The following is a 15,257-nucleotide window of genomic DNA, read 5'->3' on the forward strand; positions in this document are numbered from 1 at the left end:
AAACATTAAATATCCTGGCAAAAATTGTCATATTTCTACTGAAGAATGCATTGTTCCCCCCCCCCCCCTTCAAATTCATCTAAAATCCTGCTTAGCATCAGAAGAAAAAAAAAAAAAAAAAGAAAACAGCTTCCAGAAGAACAACACACAGTCAGAGGAGTTTTATTTTATACAAAAAGACTACAAGTATTCTTGAAACGTATCTGGTAAGGGAGAAAAAAAAAAAAAACCACCACACAGACACCACCAAACCAACACCCCACTTCTTTCTATAAGTCTGAAGCCTCACTAGGCTAAAGAGAGCTAAGTTAACAGCCCCGAACAAAAGCCTCATTTAGCAGTATAAGGCAGGCAAACTTAGAACTTCACATACTCCAAAATAGATTCAGGCAGACTTATCTGTAAACATAAGTCCCATAATACATTGAGACAGTGGTGTCTCTGCTGAAGCTACTTGTAATTCAACCAGAGAAATGTTGATCCCACTGCAGGCATTTTTTTCAGTCCAGAACAATTCATTATGACCATCCAATCTAATTTATAATGCAAAAGCTATCTTGCAATTTAGGTCCTGCTTTAAAACAAGAGTTGCAGTGACCAAATTTCCCTTTGGGAAAAGAGAAAAAAAAAAAAGTACATTTTACCTTCTTAAATTAAAAGTCACCCCTGACAGAAAAATCCATCCTAGCTATGGATAGTTCTTTGAGGTCTGTTGGTTCATCTTATCTTCACTTTCTGAATTTTTCTGGATTGTGAGCAAGTTACTCCATATCTTCTTTTGGGGTAGGGCCTGATTAGCAAGAAGTCTATTAGCAAAAAGATTTTTTTTCAGACTTCTTCTCACGGCTCTTTTGAATCCCCTTCTATTTCCAATGTGCTTCTTGAGAGCTAGATGTAGCATTGCAGGAGTCACTGCAAACACATAAATCCAACTTGCATTTGCTTTTAGGCACAGAATCACAGTGGAAGCTCACATCCATATGACTACCAGTCTCCCTTATCTTTTCACAGGTCTAGGGCACAGTTTTCCATTTCTTCTGAAAATAAGCAAGAGGATGTGTTTTGAAAGTGTCAGACTTGTTCTCCATTTAACCTCATCACAAGCAAACAGTTTGGATCCACTGTTAGTGTTCTATTTTCACTAACCGTTCCTTCACAGAATTACAGAAAAATGTTGATTTAGAAATAACTTTTGAGTACTCATAAGCTTTACTAGCAGCAACTTACTGTTCTTTTGTTAAACTTGCACAGGGAAAGAATGACTCACAGGACCTGAAGAGCAACACCATCCTACTTAGGGTAACTTACTGTGGTAGGTACAGTACACTGTGCACTTTGGGACTGGACATGCAGAGTGCTCTTTTTAAAAAAAAAAAAAATACAGAGCTATTTGATCTCACCTGATTATCCATAGTTGTATTTAGGTCATAGGTCATACAAGGCATGTAAACCAACAAAAAAAAAAAGGAAAGAAAAACAAGCAGCTGTTGCCAGGGTTGGCTCAGCCATTGTATTCCCTAGGAGCCTGCTTTCCAAAGTTCCCATGCTCACAAGGAAATGGAAACAAGCTCATAGTCACAGTGGGAGGGGGAAGTTTCAGGAGCCAGGACTATTTTACTTACATTCATTATATGCTCTTCTTCATTCACCCTTAACTCCTCTGGAGAGGGGAGTCTCATAAGAACAGGGCACTCTTCCAGTGGGCCACTGGCAGACACAGGGCTGTGCACTAGGGTCATTATGTCCCCTTCTGTGGCTCAGCCCCGCTCTTATTTGCGGAGGCTAAAGGAGAAACAGATTTTAACATTTCTTAGTGACTGAGCAGAAAACAAACCAGTGGCAGTTCCCCTTCAGTGGCATCTGTGTACAGGCAGAGCCACATCCAGTAAGAATTTTGGTGCAACTATGTCCTTTCTTCTGTTGGAAATACATAACATAAAATTTCAAGGAAGGGATATTAAAACATAGGTCATGAGTAAATACTCAAGCCATCGTATTTTCTAGGGGTTTGTTTGTTTAGGGTTTTGCGGTTGGGGAGGGGTGAGGTGGTGTGTTTTTGTTTGTGATTTGTTTTGGTTTTGTTTTTTTTTTTTAATCCTATGAGATCCCATAAACAAGGCTAAAGACAGAGTCCCTAATGCCCCTAGAATGAACGTTACTATTAACTAGTTCTCATAGATGCATGGGCATGCACACCAAAAGTATAAAAGACAGACTATTATTTACCACTAACACAAATAGCTTCCAAAAATCCACATAGGAAGAAATTCTCAGAACTATTTCATTATGGAGAGCTTCTGAAATATTGGATGCCCACCTACAAAATATTTGACACTCAGTGTCATGAAACTGACTTAATTAGGTACTTGCAAAAGAAGGCTGCTCCTAGTTATTTTAAAGACTGGATCTAGTACATCAAAAGCACTGTGTCCTACAGCACCTCAACAGCAGTCCAGCCCTCACCAGCTCCACCGTGGATATCAGCCTCATCAAGCCATCCTTGCCCTGAAACATAAGACTGCTTTTCTGAAAAGCAGTTCTGGTTGACTACTGGCCAGAAAGAACTGTATCAACTGTTTACCCCATGGTGTGACATGAACTTGGCTGGACTGGAGTCCTGCTCAAAGGCCTGGTCATTTCCTGCACCTCATCAGCCACCTTGTCCTTCTGAAAGCAGGAAAGAAGATCTCATACTTGAGCTTTGACTACATAAGTGCAAATATCAAATCATGTCACAACACAGCTTGGAAAATGGCCTAAGAAAACCACAAAGTTATCACAATTACAATTTTGACAGACAAGAAAATTTAGCATCATATGAAATACTGGGAACTGTGCTGCTAACATCAGGTTATATAATTAAAAATAGAACAAAGTACAATTTTGTGAAGAATTTTTAAATTTGGCTTCCTTCCCAAGCAGGAATAAAACTCAAACTTAATGTTTAAAAGATGAAAGATGTAAAGGTATTTCTTCTGAGAACTTGCAGCTGCACAACTAGTTACAAGTTTTGGTTTTGAGGTTTTTGTTTGTTTGTTCTTTGTGGTTTGGTTTTTTTTTAAATGTTCTTTATTAAAAAACAGTAGGAAAGATCTAAAATAATTTTGTAACAAGTATTTCAGTTTAGAACATGTGAGGACCTCTCAAGTTTGTCCTTCAAGATCCTACCAGCTCAGTTTCACAAGTCATTATCTTTTATTGAAATAAGGTTCAGATAAAGTTATTCCAAGAAGGTCCTTGGGAAATAAGCTGATAATCTTCTTATCAATGATTAGAAAGTCTCTTGTCATTAGCAGTATTATAGACTTCTCCCTGAAAAAAAAAGCCAATAGTTTGTATTAAGAACATCCCCTGCTTGTTCTGAAGCAAGTACTTTCAGTACTTTCTTTCTGCAAATAAGCATTCTAAACCACTTTAAAATGGTGAAGCGAACTTAGTTTTGTAACAGCTCTAACTTGGATATAAAAATCTCAAGTTTGACATATACACTGTGGAGCAAAGCATATGCTGTGTTTCAGAAATAAAACTGACTGAGGCATGAAGCCAACGTAAAGTCAGAAGACACACACCCCCTCCTCTAGCTGCCTGCAGCCTGTTCCAACCCACCTAAATCCCAGACGAATGCTCAGGCAGCCTCTAAGGCTTCCCCCCCTCCTCCCACTTATTCAGTGCCGGTGCTGGACACCATCCAGCAGAGCTAGCTAGTGTTCTGCCAGCCTCTGCTTGCATGCCAACTTGGAAAACAAGCTGAAACACACTAGCGTTGCAGAATATGCACAAAATGCTGCAGCAAGTGGTCAAAGAAAAGAAGAGGCCGGGGGGAGCACAGAGCTGCCCAGCTCCAATCTAAAAATCACAATCATCTAAACTGATTTTGAGAGGCCGACTGTAGTAGCATAGCTCATTTCAAGTTCACAGAAGTCCCAAAGGGGACAGCAAAGGAAAGTACCATCACCAGGGAAACACCAGCTTGTAAAGGAGCACCCAATGCCCAGCGCTCCTCTTCTCTGCACCACTGAAGGCTACAGCCCATGCACCAGTCTTGGAGTACATCTGTACCTGGTAACTCTGGACGCAAGTCTACTCTCACACAAGACTTGGCCATTGTCCGCTTTACAAGTCAAGCCCCTGCTAAGAGACCTCCTCAGTCTGAGCTCCAGAGCACGCAGGGAGGAGATCAGGGCATACCTCATGCACACTTCAGCTCCTCAAATGAGTATGCTACCTCCCACTCTGAGCAGCCCAGAGCTCAGTTCATTGTAGGCATAGAGCAGGGACTTTGAGGCAAGAGATATAGGGATTTGCATGCTCATCAGACATCTCTGCCTGCTCTGAAAGGAAAACATCAAGCATACATCTATTTTGCTTTCTTTCTGCCGTCTGTCTCTTTCCATCTGCCTTACCTAGGATCTGTCTGCTGCATTTCTGCAAGTAACTGCATGAAGTCAGGCTCTGTATGGGCCTTCTCTGGAAGTGAGGAGGAGGCAGACTACAGAAGAAACAGCAGGCTACATAGGAGCTTCACCCTGCACAGACCCCAGGCCACTATGGCAGTGAGGGTCTGTGGAGCCCCTTTTTGCTGCATGGCACCACCCACCCATCCCCAGCTGCAAGACTGCATACCTAGAAGCTATCACAATGCAGGTAAGGTCTCAGAGCTACAGGAGAAGAGGCAAGTGTCTCTAGGCTGCATCCACCTCACCCACTGGAGACCCAGCCTCCTACACATGGGATCCCCGTGGGCATTTGGCTGAATGTAGAACTAATGACTCAACTGCAGGGAAGAGAGATCCCTCTCCCAGCACAGCCCTGACTGAGGAAGCTGTAAGAAGAAACAGGAAAATGCATTTCAAGGCATTTTAATCACTTGTATCATAAGATTTAAATCGGAATACCTGAAAGGAGAAGACAATTGAACACAATGGGGCCATATTTACAGTCATTTTGCCAGCCACAGCTGTTCGCTAGGATTAAGTGGTTGTCTTTGTGGTGGGTGGTGGCCCTTTAGATGCCCGCAGTTCTGTTGTCAAGATCAGCTACATACGTAAACAGCAGGAACTGGTTTCACCAGAAAAACGAGGCAGCTCTTCTGCCTTCCCAAAGCAAAGCTAGGATACATCACAGGGAATCTGTGTGCTGCAAGAGTAGCAAGATATTAGGAGGCAAATCTGTTCAGAAAAATATTCATTGGTGATTTCTTTCCATCAGAAAGACAATTAAAGGACTGAAAATCATCTTAGAAAGACCCTGCCAAAGCCTGGGTACCGGTATGACTCAGGCCTCAGAAGTAGCATGAGCATAAAGTGATTTAAGTGCATTTCCTGTTTATAAGATAACACCACCTTCAGCTGATTAAACACCTGAGCCTGGACTTGTGTAATTAGCAATAAAGCTGATAATTTCAATTTCAAATACGATTATTTATACAACTGCTACCAAGTACCTCTGAGTTTGTGTAAATCTAAATTTTAAATAAGAAAGTTAAGCGAGAAGTTCAAGAGATTTGGATGCTTCCATAGAAAAACATCTTCCCCAACCCTGAACTGGAAACTAAGGTGCTTTTTGCTCTTCCAGGAGGCAAGATGCTTCCATCTCAGATTTACTCAGCATCCTCATCAATACCACCTGCAGCTGGCAGTAACTTGTCTGGACTTTGTAGTAAAATTATGCCTATAATGCCTCTTCCAGAGACCATGTTTCATACTGCCTGCCCAAGACACTAGTACAAGCAAAGATCTTAAATGCCTAGCTCCTTTTCAATTTAGGGAAAAATTGTGGATCTGTACCTACTTTCCTGACTTCAAAGATGCAGCATTCAAACAATCTTTTTTTTTTCCCCTCTCAGTAATTTTATCTCAAAGATTGGTGATAAAATTAATAAAAGGATTAAAAAAAAAAAAGGGGTTTTTTTAGCATTTAAAGGACTAGAAAAAATACAAAAAAAATGAAAAAAAAAAAGTCCCATGATACATCAAGTTCTAAAACAAACTTAACACAAATAAACCAAATGTGTTTATATGAACTCCACAGTTACTATTCTAACATTGTTTCATTGAAATTCATTTGTTACCCTCCCAACACCAAGTTATCCTTTAGCTCAGATAATTTGTCTGCTCCCCAGTTTAATTTCAAGTCTTGTAACTACATTGTCCAAGTTGCAACAGCCATAAGTGTACAAACTAATAAGATGCAATGACAACTAAAAGCTCAGTCAGGATAATTTCCTTTTGGATAAAAGATACATTCCTTTCTGAACAGCAGTTTCATCTGACTCATATTTCTTCCTACAGCATGTGTGTGAAACAATTAGGCAATGTTATTTGTTAAGAACATCTGTTCCTTCACCTGATCTTTCACTCCTCCAGGCTGCCTAAGTAATGAAAAAAAATTAGAACTGCTTGTCTTTAGACTTATCTGATCCATTTAATAAGTAAGGGAAAAAAGACTGAGATTGGGGGGAAGAGGAACGGGGACATGACTTCATACAATAAAGTAACTAAAAGACATCACTTCTGAGCTCTCATCTTCCTTACCCACAACAAAGTCCCACCTGGATTACTTAATACAAAAGTAGCTAAATACAGAAGCAAAAGAATGGCATACCCCAGTCACACTTTTCCCTCCTTACCCTCCCAGAAACCAACTCTGGCATCTCTGATCTGTATTTAAGTTTCGTAAAGGACCCCAGATATTGGTCAAAAAAAAAAGTCATGAAGGAATCAACCTCTTTGGTAGTAAGACTGATCGCAAGTTATATTAAAGAAAAAAATAGGACTTCTCAAAATATTTATTCAATTTTCATTTAGCACTTCAGATGTAATAACTGATCTGTGCCATTTATTTTTCAGCAACTCATAGAACAATACATAAATATTTTGGATTGGGACTATGGTGACAACCAGTAGGAATATATTACATAAACTACAACATTAGTTACATAGCTAATGCAGTAGTGACTATAGACAACTACATGAACTGTGCTGGTATAAATTAAACCAGTCATCTCATGATGCCTGCAAGTAGCCCTACTGCATTTGAAATTATATGGAAAACTGCACTCACCAAGCAATTGCCCCAGAATTATTTTTCTTGTGAAAAATCTAATTTGATCTCTTCCTTTTCTACCTTAGAAATTAAATGTAATTTTACTTAGTCATTTCTTGATTAAAAGCTGCCACCAGATTTGATTAAACCATTTTCAACAAAGACAGACCATACATAGTTTTTCTCCAGCTTTATACAAAAACGGAATGCAAAGGGTCAGCTACTGGGAGACGTGCATAAGTACAAGCTGATCAGAGCTAGGCACACACCATGGTTCATGATCACATACCTCCACTCATTCTGAACAAGGGGCGATATCTTGCGTCCCAGTAGGTAGGAACGGCAGAAGACAGAAGCAGCTGAGAGGTCATATGAGCAGGCTGAAGTCCTGAATGACTTTATCCATCATTGCCCTAGGGGCTTTAGGGGGTTGCAGTAACAAATACACAACTGGAACATATTACCAAAGTTAAAGCTTGTGCATGAGCATCCCAAGTGTGGGCTTCGCTGACTCTGCAAGCAACTTCAATAAAAAACTATCTAAAAAAACACTTACTCCATGTAATTTCTAAAACACTATCAATAGCATCAAGGAATCTTGACATAGCTCAATTGCTGCATAGGATGAGATAAAATACAAGTTCCAGAGTAGTCATTAGCAGAAAAACCATATACTCTTGTCTAGAATGCTCTTATGTTTTCAGATAGGCAAGTAAGCATCCCAAATCATCTAAATCTTGAGAAAATATTTCAGATTTTGCCTTTTTTTCTTCCTGAAACACCTCCTGGAGAATTTTGTACTCCTAGTTGTTGCTAATGACTTAATTAAATGTACCACTAAAGAGAGTCACATTCTGTAGAGTTTTGTTTACCTGTCTTCTTTCCCTCCAAAGGGATGCAAGTAGCTCATCTGTAGCAGACTTTAAAAAAAGACAATGTTACACCACTGCTTGTTTACAAAAATACTGAACAAAACTGTAACCAAACCAAAGACTAAAAAAAGAGCTTAACTTCCATCTCTTAGATTTGCCTTTTAAAGCTTTCATTCCATTAGTTATAAACCCCTCTCTCATTAAACAGGTATCAGGATTCAACCAACTCCATGCTGATTTTCTAAACTATACTGCGTTTCTGATGGTTTTGCTCCCAATGACTTAGAAAGTAAGTAAATCACACAAATCTGAAGTATTTTCTTCCTCATCTATTAAACTCTGCTTTCAGATTCTAGGCTAATTCTTTAGGTGTGTGCAATAATCACTAATAATATATAAAACTTCTCACTGCTGCAGCTGGAGAAAGCTTATTTAGACAGGGCACCAACTGGCAGTCTTTGTTCAGGCTGAAACTTGATGGCAGTCAGATCTACCCCAGTGCTCAGTTTGGAGCTGCATTAACAGCAATAAAGATATTTCCAGGCTGAAAATAAGCAAGCAAAACACTTTATCCTAATCAGCTATGTTCAAGGGCAAGGCAGAACTACAGTTTATCTTTTCTTACCATTTTAAAAAAAAACTGCTTCTGTATAATCAGTGCTATCAGAGGGCTTGAAAAAAAAAAAAAAAAGGCACCTGTTCTAGAGATTACCAAATAGGTAAACAAACAGTGTACCAAGACTACAAGTACAGCAAAAGCTATTTATACTGAAGTTACGACATTTCAGAAAAAAATAGTGTAAATGTTCTAAAGATTTTTATTCTCTTTGGAGACCTACAGCATTTATCCAATTCTCATCCTCCTTAGCAGTCTGCTTCAAAACAGTAAATAAAAAGGAGGCTAAAAGTTGTCCTCTGATGTCACAAGCCATGACGTCTCTTCTTCACAACCCAAGCATTTGGAGGCACAGACAAGAAGAAAAGCTTTCTTAAGAAGTAACATACCAAGTACATAGCACAGGAGATGAAGCAACTGTCAGAGGGCCTTAAATATCAGTCTGTCAGAACATAGTTACTGATTTAACAAGCCAAATAAACCATTCCCAGAGTGAACATGAGTCTTCAGAGAAAGGTGAAAGGAGGATTCAAGCAACTATAGATGTAAGAAGTATTTCATCTAACTCTTACTAGTCTTGGTCCCCAAAGTATGTCAGTTTGTATCTGTGCTGCAATAAGTTATCTTCCAAATTGCAATGTATATCTGCACCCTTCCTGTGCAGATTTGAGTCATATGTGTTTACCATATTCTTGGCATATATATTTTCACATGATCCCACAGACTAGCTCTTTCACACAGAAATCAAATTCATGTTTGTCAAAATTCAAAATCCTTTTCCAAACCTTGTGCAATCTCTCTTTTTCTTATATTATGAAAAATAAAAGGCTTACTTTCACTTTTCACCGTATCATTTGTTTCCTTCTATTAACATACTCCTTCACACTGACCAGTTCTTTAAACTAACATTACCTTGCAATCAAATCGGCTTTTTAAAAGCCTCTTATTTTCTTTCCAACACCTTCTTGGCACCTCAGATTTCCAGTTTCTTAAACAAGCCTCCCAGATAAAAGCAATTTTCTGAGAGATGCTCATTTGATTTCAACTCTTTCCACCTACCTTTTCACTGTAAGGAAAGGACTTACTTTTTTGGTCTTTCTTTCCACATGCATTCTTCTCATTGTAGACATATATAAACTTTCTTTGACTGTTTATTAACAGAAACTAGAGTCCCCAGACAGAACACTCTCACTTTTGATGCGAGGATCCTTCTCATTAGCTTCTTCATTCACCTTTACCTCCTTCATAACAGTAGGAGAACATGTAAGATTTCCATGGGCTTCTTCTTTCAAGGTTATTAAATTTAATTACATTTCAGTATGAAGAGTGTAAAAAGAATAAAAGGTGAATTCAGAATCTTGAGATAGGGCTTCCAGATGTAACTTAATTTCCCAAGCATCTTTGACTTCCATCACTTCTATTTGCAGTTGCCAAAACTAGAGCCCTTTAATCAAAAGTAGATGCATGCTTTACAGATTCCAGTAAAGTGGGAAATCCCGAGATGAAGCTCGCAAGCAAGCTTCTTTCTTCCTCCAGTGAGGTTATAACTTTGCCCACTTCCAGCAAACTGTCTTCAAAAAAAAAAAAAAAAAAAGCCACTCACAAAAAAACCCCTGCTAATTTTTCTGCTACCCTTCCTTCTCTCCTCTCATCATAGTCAGGTAAGAGATTATATCCCAGAGGCTCCCAACCCAAGCTTGCTGCTAATTACATGTGCTCACAGGACCTATTGAGCATTCATGATACCTGGCCTGGCTTCCAGAGGCATGGCACAACTGCCTACTCCCACTCAAATCCAGGAAAAATTGAAGTCAAACCAGTCAGGCTCTAAGATCCACATTTGGTTTCCATCATCAGAGAAGCAAGAGCACGTACTTACAAGAAGTGAACCATTGGAGCAAACCAAAGTCATCAGAAACGTGCAGCCTCTCAAAGCAAATAACCCAGGCAACCAAAGCTGATCCCTGGATGCTACCGCAGGATAGCCTTACTGTTGTAGCAATTCTAGTTCTACTGACTTAAAACTAGGAATGAGCACAACAAATCCACACCTGCCACAGGACACTAAGATCATCCTTTGTCAAGTGTTCATGACACATGCTTTGCACAGTACAACAAGCTGCCTTCCGTGTTATCACCTACACATTTGCTATGACTAAGTATTCAGGGAGTTTTAATGATTCGTTTATATACTCAGCAGCTGATCATCAGTCGTGAAAAGTTATTAAAACACAGTTTCTGTCTAGAAAAAGCAGGGAAATATGCCCATGACATAACCTTTTAATAAGATCTTAATTTTTGCCTTGAATTTGTGACTTTCTGCCTCTCGCTACTTCTAAGTTCAGTCCCCTTGAGGCAGAGAAAATTAGTACCCAGCTTTCTATAAGCAGATTGATAGAGGTTTTTTAAACCACCTAGTGACACAAATGATACAGCTAGAACTTTACAAGCCAGAGCACTATCTTACAAGAGGCACGTATTTACGCAACTCCTTTGTTCTATCTGCAAGGTCATATTTGCAGAACCAGATAAACACCAACTTCAAACAAATACTAAGGTCTTGAAGTATAAATCATAGACAGAAGGCAACCATTTAATCATACTGGAGAACACCTCACACTCTCTTAGCAGAGGCCACTGCACTGAAGAATCCCATTCCCCTGAAGTGACAGGCACGCATTACTACAGGAAGCAGAAAGCGGCACTGTGAGGACACAATACCCTGCACCGTACGTGCCTAAAACTCTGTTCAAAGAAACTTCTAACTTTCAGCATGAATCTCAAAGCTAAAAATGCAAAGCCAATAGCACAATTATATTCCTCACATATTGTGATTTACTGACATAAATTTAGATTGCTAAGCTTATCAAGGAAAGACTGAGTTGCTAACTACAAGTCCAACAAACTGACCCCAAGATCTAAACAGGTTTATTCCTCACACAGACTACCAACTGCATTAACAGTTGTCCGAAAACCATCAAGAGTTAGTTTAGACCATCTAATTTGCCATCTAATGAGAGCATAGCTGGCACTTACAATGTGCGCAGCTTGATTTGCTATCGATTCAACTACAGAGATACAGCTGTGCACCGGCAGGAGAGCCCTGCATCATCTCTGTCGCTGCAGGAACAGTGGGGAAAACACTGAACAATCCAAGCACTCACTCTCTAGCAATATAATTCTATGACCTGCTGGGATTCATTTGGCCTGTCACATTTCTATTGGCTCCAGACCACCATTGCTCAGTTTAAAAGTACACATGCATTTTAGGGGAAATTTCTGCTAGAGCCCAAGATGCAAAATCAATGTTCTGACTTTTAGGACATCTGCCTATTTTGAACAGGAGGGACGAAAAGACATAAAAGCTTTATTTGTAAATAAGGAGCTGGGAAATCTAATCCTCTGGTTCTGCTCACAGCTCTGTCACAGATTCCCTACAGCCTTTGCTAGTTACTTAATCTTTCACCTGCTGAGCACAAGGAGCACTCCGATGACCTCATCAGGAGGATGCAGATGATGTTCCTATGCACAAGCTGAAGCACACCAATTTACTGAGGCCACCTGATGCAGAAGCTGAGTCAGACCATCAGAGCTGTGAAGAAGGGAATTCAAGTCTCCCACAGGATCAGGTGTTACCCTGCCTGTGGCTGCACACACAAGTGTTCCCCTTTCCCACCTAACAGCAGCAACCCATCCACCAAACTAAGAGCAAAAAATACACTCTAAGCCTACACCCACAGGTTTACCTTCTCTTATGGCAGTGGGGAGGGGAGAAAGGAGAAATCCATCAAAAGCACAAGAAGACTATTACAGACAGCATTTATTATTACACCCTCCACTTTCAGTGGGGCATCTCCCTGGAGAGGTGCAAAACTACACTCCTCCTTTATACCCTTCTTATACACAACTCTCATTCTTTACACAGAACACAGGAAGCATGTTTACTCTTGTGGAAAATAAGTGTGCTTACTTGACAAAAAGACACTAGAAACACACATCAGAAGAACTACTCAACACTGAGAATCAAAATTCAGCCCTTACTGTAAAAAACATCAACAATGACTTTCTCAAGGCATAAAGAGACATTGGACAGGTTAATGAACCGTGCAAGGAACCAGGAGACAGGACTAGGTACAGAAGCCAGAAGTCCTGTCACTAACTTGATTACATGACATCAGGTAAACAACTTCACCCCCTCTCAGCCTCAGCTTACACTTTAGTAAACTGATAATGATAAAATTACCTACCTCACTACATGGGTGGAGAACGCTTTACTAATTCATGACTGCAAAGCAACTTGAGAACTGTGGATATAAAGCTAGTACATATACACACATATATAAATTAAAATATATGTATATATTATATTTAAAATAAAACACAAGTTAGGAGAAAGATAAAACACGTTACCCAAAAGCTCCAGTCAGCACTCCAGCTATACTGAGCAGGACCCTGCATTTTCTCTGCGGATGAGCCAAGAGTCTCCTCTGAATCAGCAAGCAGCTGGCTAATAAGACCATAATCCACTTCATGAACTTCCTGTGAACAAAGCAGCAAGGTACGTAATTCAACAACAGAGGAGAAAGGTGAAACAAGAAGATGGTTAATTTATTTAACAACTATATATTAAATGAAATTTGACAAGCTAGTTTCACCAAGGCAAGTAGCATGGAAGCAGTTCCCACTGGCATTTCATTGATTTTACTTTGTTTTCCAGAGTATACTATATTTAATTATTCCTTCCATTTTTATCAGAGTATTTCATTTCCACAGCAACTCCTCACCTTGCACACTGAAGCTGCACAGACATTTAGAGCTAGAATAACATCAACACAAGACACACAGCACATCTCTAGAACCTGCAGAACTTTACAAAACTTGGGAAAGGTCGTACAGGTGTAACATTTACCAGAGGACTGACATGTATTATTATAATACAAATACATCAAATATTTATATTTAATATCAGTTACACCATAAATAGTGTGTTTTGTCATATATAAATACAAGCACAACACTTCAGAGGCAAGTAGTTCTGCTCTTATCACTTGCTATAAAGATAAGCACTCTTCTGTAGCACTCTCCCTTGATATCAATACCCTTCACGTGGAAAGTCAGTTTTACTTCACGAAGGAAAACCCAGCACCACAGAAAGACACTTGTCCCCAGCCACCTAACAAAGACAAAACCAGTCCAGGGCCTTAACCCATAGCTAACACCGCCTGTACTACTGGATCCACCAATGAGAGAAGTTGGGTTTTGAGTCTCGAACGCCTCAAAACTAAATTGACGTGGGTACATATGCACACCCACGGCTGGAGAGGGGTGCGAGCTCCCCCGAGGCCGCAGCCAAGCCCAGGGCCCAGGCTGGGGGGCACAGGACAACGGGGTGAGGCAGAGAGCCGAGACACCCCAGGCGACGCGGGGTGAGCAGAGAAGGGCTGCTCTCCAGAGCTCCCTCCACAACAACACACGGACTCCCTGCAGCTTCCTCCGGCTGCTCCTCGCCACCCCGGCCGCACAAACCCGTTAACGCCACAAACCCCGAAGCCAGCCCCTCCGCCCTCCACTCCCCTCGCCCCGCAGCGGGGCCGGGCCTCTCCTCAGGCGGCTGTCGGCACCCCAGAGCCCGGACCCTCCATCCGGGGGCCGCAGCCGCCCCTCCTCACCGTGGGGGGGAGGCCCAGATGGCCGCCGCCGCACCCCCCACCAAAGAAAGAAAACTTTCTAGGAGGTGGCGGCGGAGCGGATCGCGGTGGCCCCGCACCCCCGGACGGTTCTTCCCGGCCCGGCCCGGCCCCCGGGAGAAAGAGCAGGGCTCCCCGCCCTCCGCACCTACCTGCGCAGCCCCGGGGGGCGGCGGGGCAGCGGCCGGGGGCATGGAGCCCACCGGCGGGGCGGGCGGGGAGCGGGCAGACCGCGGCGCTTACCATGGAGGGGGGCGAGGGCGGCGCGGCGCCCGCTAACTGCCGCGGCGGGGCGCGCAGCCGGGCCGCGGCCGCCATTTAAAGGGGCCGGCGCCGGACGGGCCGCGGGGCACGGACCCGGGGCGGGAGGCGGTTGCCAAGGGCGAGAGGCGCCGCTGCTCCTGAGGGGGGGAAGCCGTTAAGGGGGCGGGGGGGCGGGGAGGGCCGCGAAGCGGGGATCACTCTCCTCGGCCGGCTCGGGAAAGCACTCGGCGGCCTGCAGAAGGGTTAATTACGAAGCCTCCGAGCCGGTGGAAAGTTTGAGAGCTGTAGCAGGACGGCGGGGAGTTGCGGGGGGGCGGCCTCAGCTGGCTCCCTCGCGAGGGAGAGCCCCGGCCCCCCCCGCCCTCTCCTTGCGCACAGCCCCCGCAGCCCATCCAACGGCCAGAGCGCTTCCTAAATCTGACGAGGGAGGGTGGGTGGGGGGATGTTCAAAGGAAAATAGCGGCGAGAGGCCGCTGCAGGGGGGAAGCCGAGGAGGAGTGAGGGGAAGGGAAGCCAAGCCCGCCCTCCGCTGCCCGCTCCTGCGGCGCCCCGGGGCCCGGCCGCCTACCGGCCCTGCTGCCGCCACAGCCCGCAGTCTGAGGGGCCGCCCGGGCCCCGACCCCGCGTCCCCGCCCCGTCGGCGGCGTGCGTGGACAGGGTCGTGCCGCCCTGCCCCACGCGTGTTCGCGGGGGAGCAGAAGGAGGCCTGGCTCTGCCCCGCTGCGGACTGAGCGAGGGAATGGGGTGAAATGAAGGAAATCGTGGGGGACTCCT

The 15,257-nt window shown here is 42.9% G+C and overlaps 1 protein-coding gene across 1 annotated transcript in view; it reads right to left on the minus strand.

The window, feature by feature from the left end:
• GRAMD1C (GRAM domain containing 1C) overlaps window positions 1-14,537 on the minus strand; it is a 57,438-nt gene extending 42,901 nt beyond the window's left edge. Inside the window, 4 exon segments of the mRNA XM_086770783.1 lie at window positions 12,943-13,071; window positions 14,372-14,398; window positions 14,401-14,448; window positions 14,451-14,537. Coding sequence (XP_086626909.1) covers window positions 12,943-13,071; window positions 14,372-14,398; window positions 14,401-14,448; window positions 14,451-14,537 — 291 coding nt within the window.
• Between the last annotated feature and the right edge of the window lie 720 nt (window positions 14,538-15,257).

This window comes from Chlamydotis macqueenii, chromosome 1, assembly GCF_036417535.1.
Source record: "Chlamydotis macqueenii isolate bChlMac1 chromosome 1, bChlMac1.mat, whole genome shotgun sequence".
In the NCBI taxonomy this organism is placed as follows: domain Eukaryota; kingdom Metazoa; phylum Chordata; class Aves; order Otidiformes; family Otididae; genus Chlamydotis; species Chlamydotis macqueenii.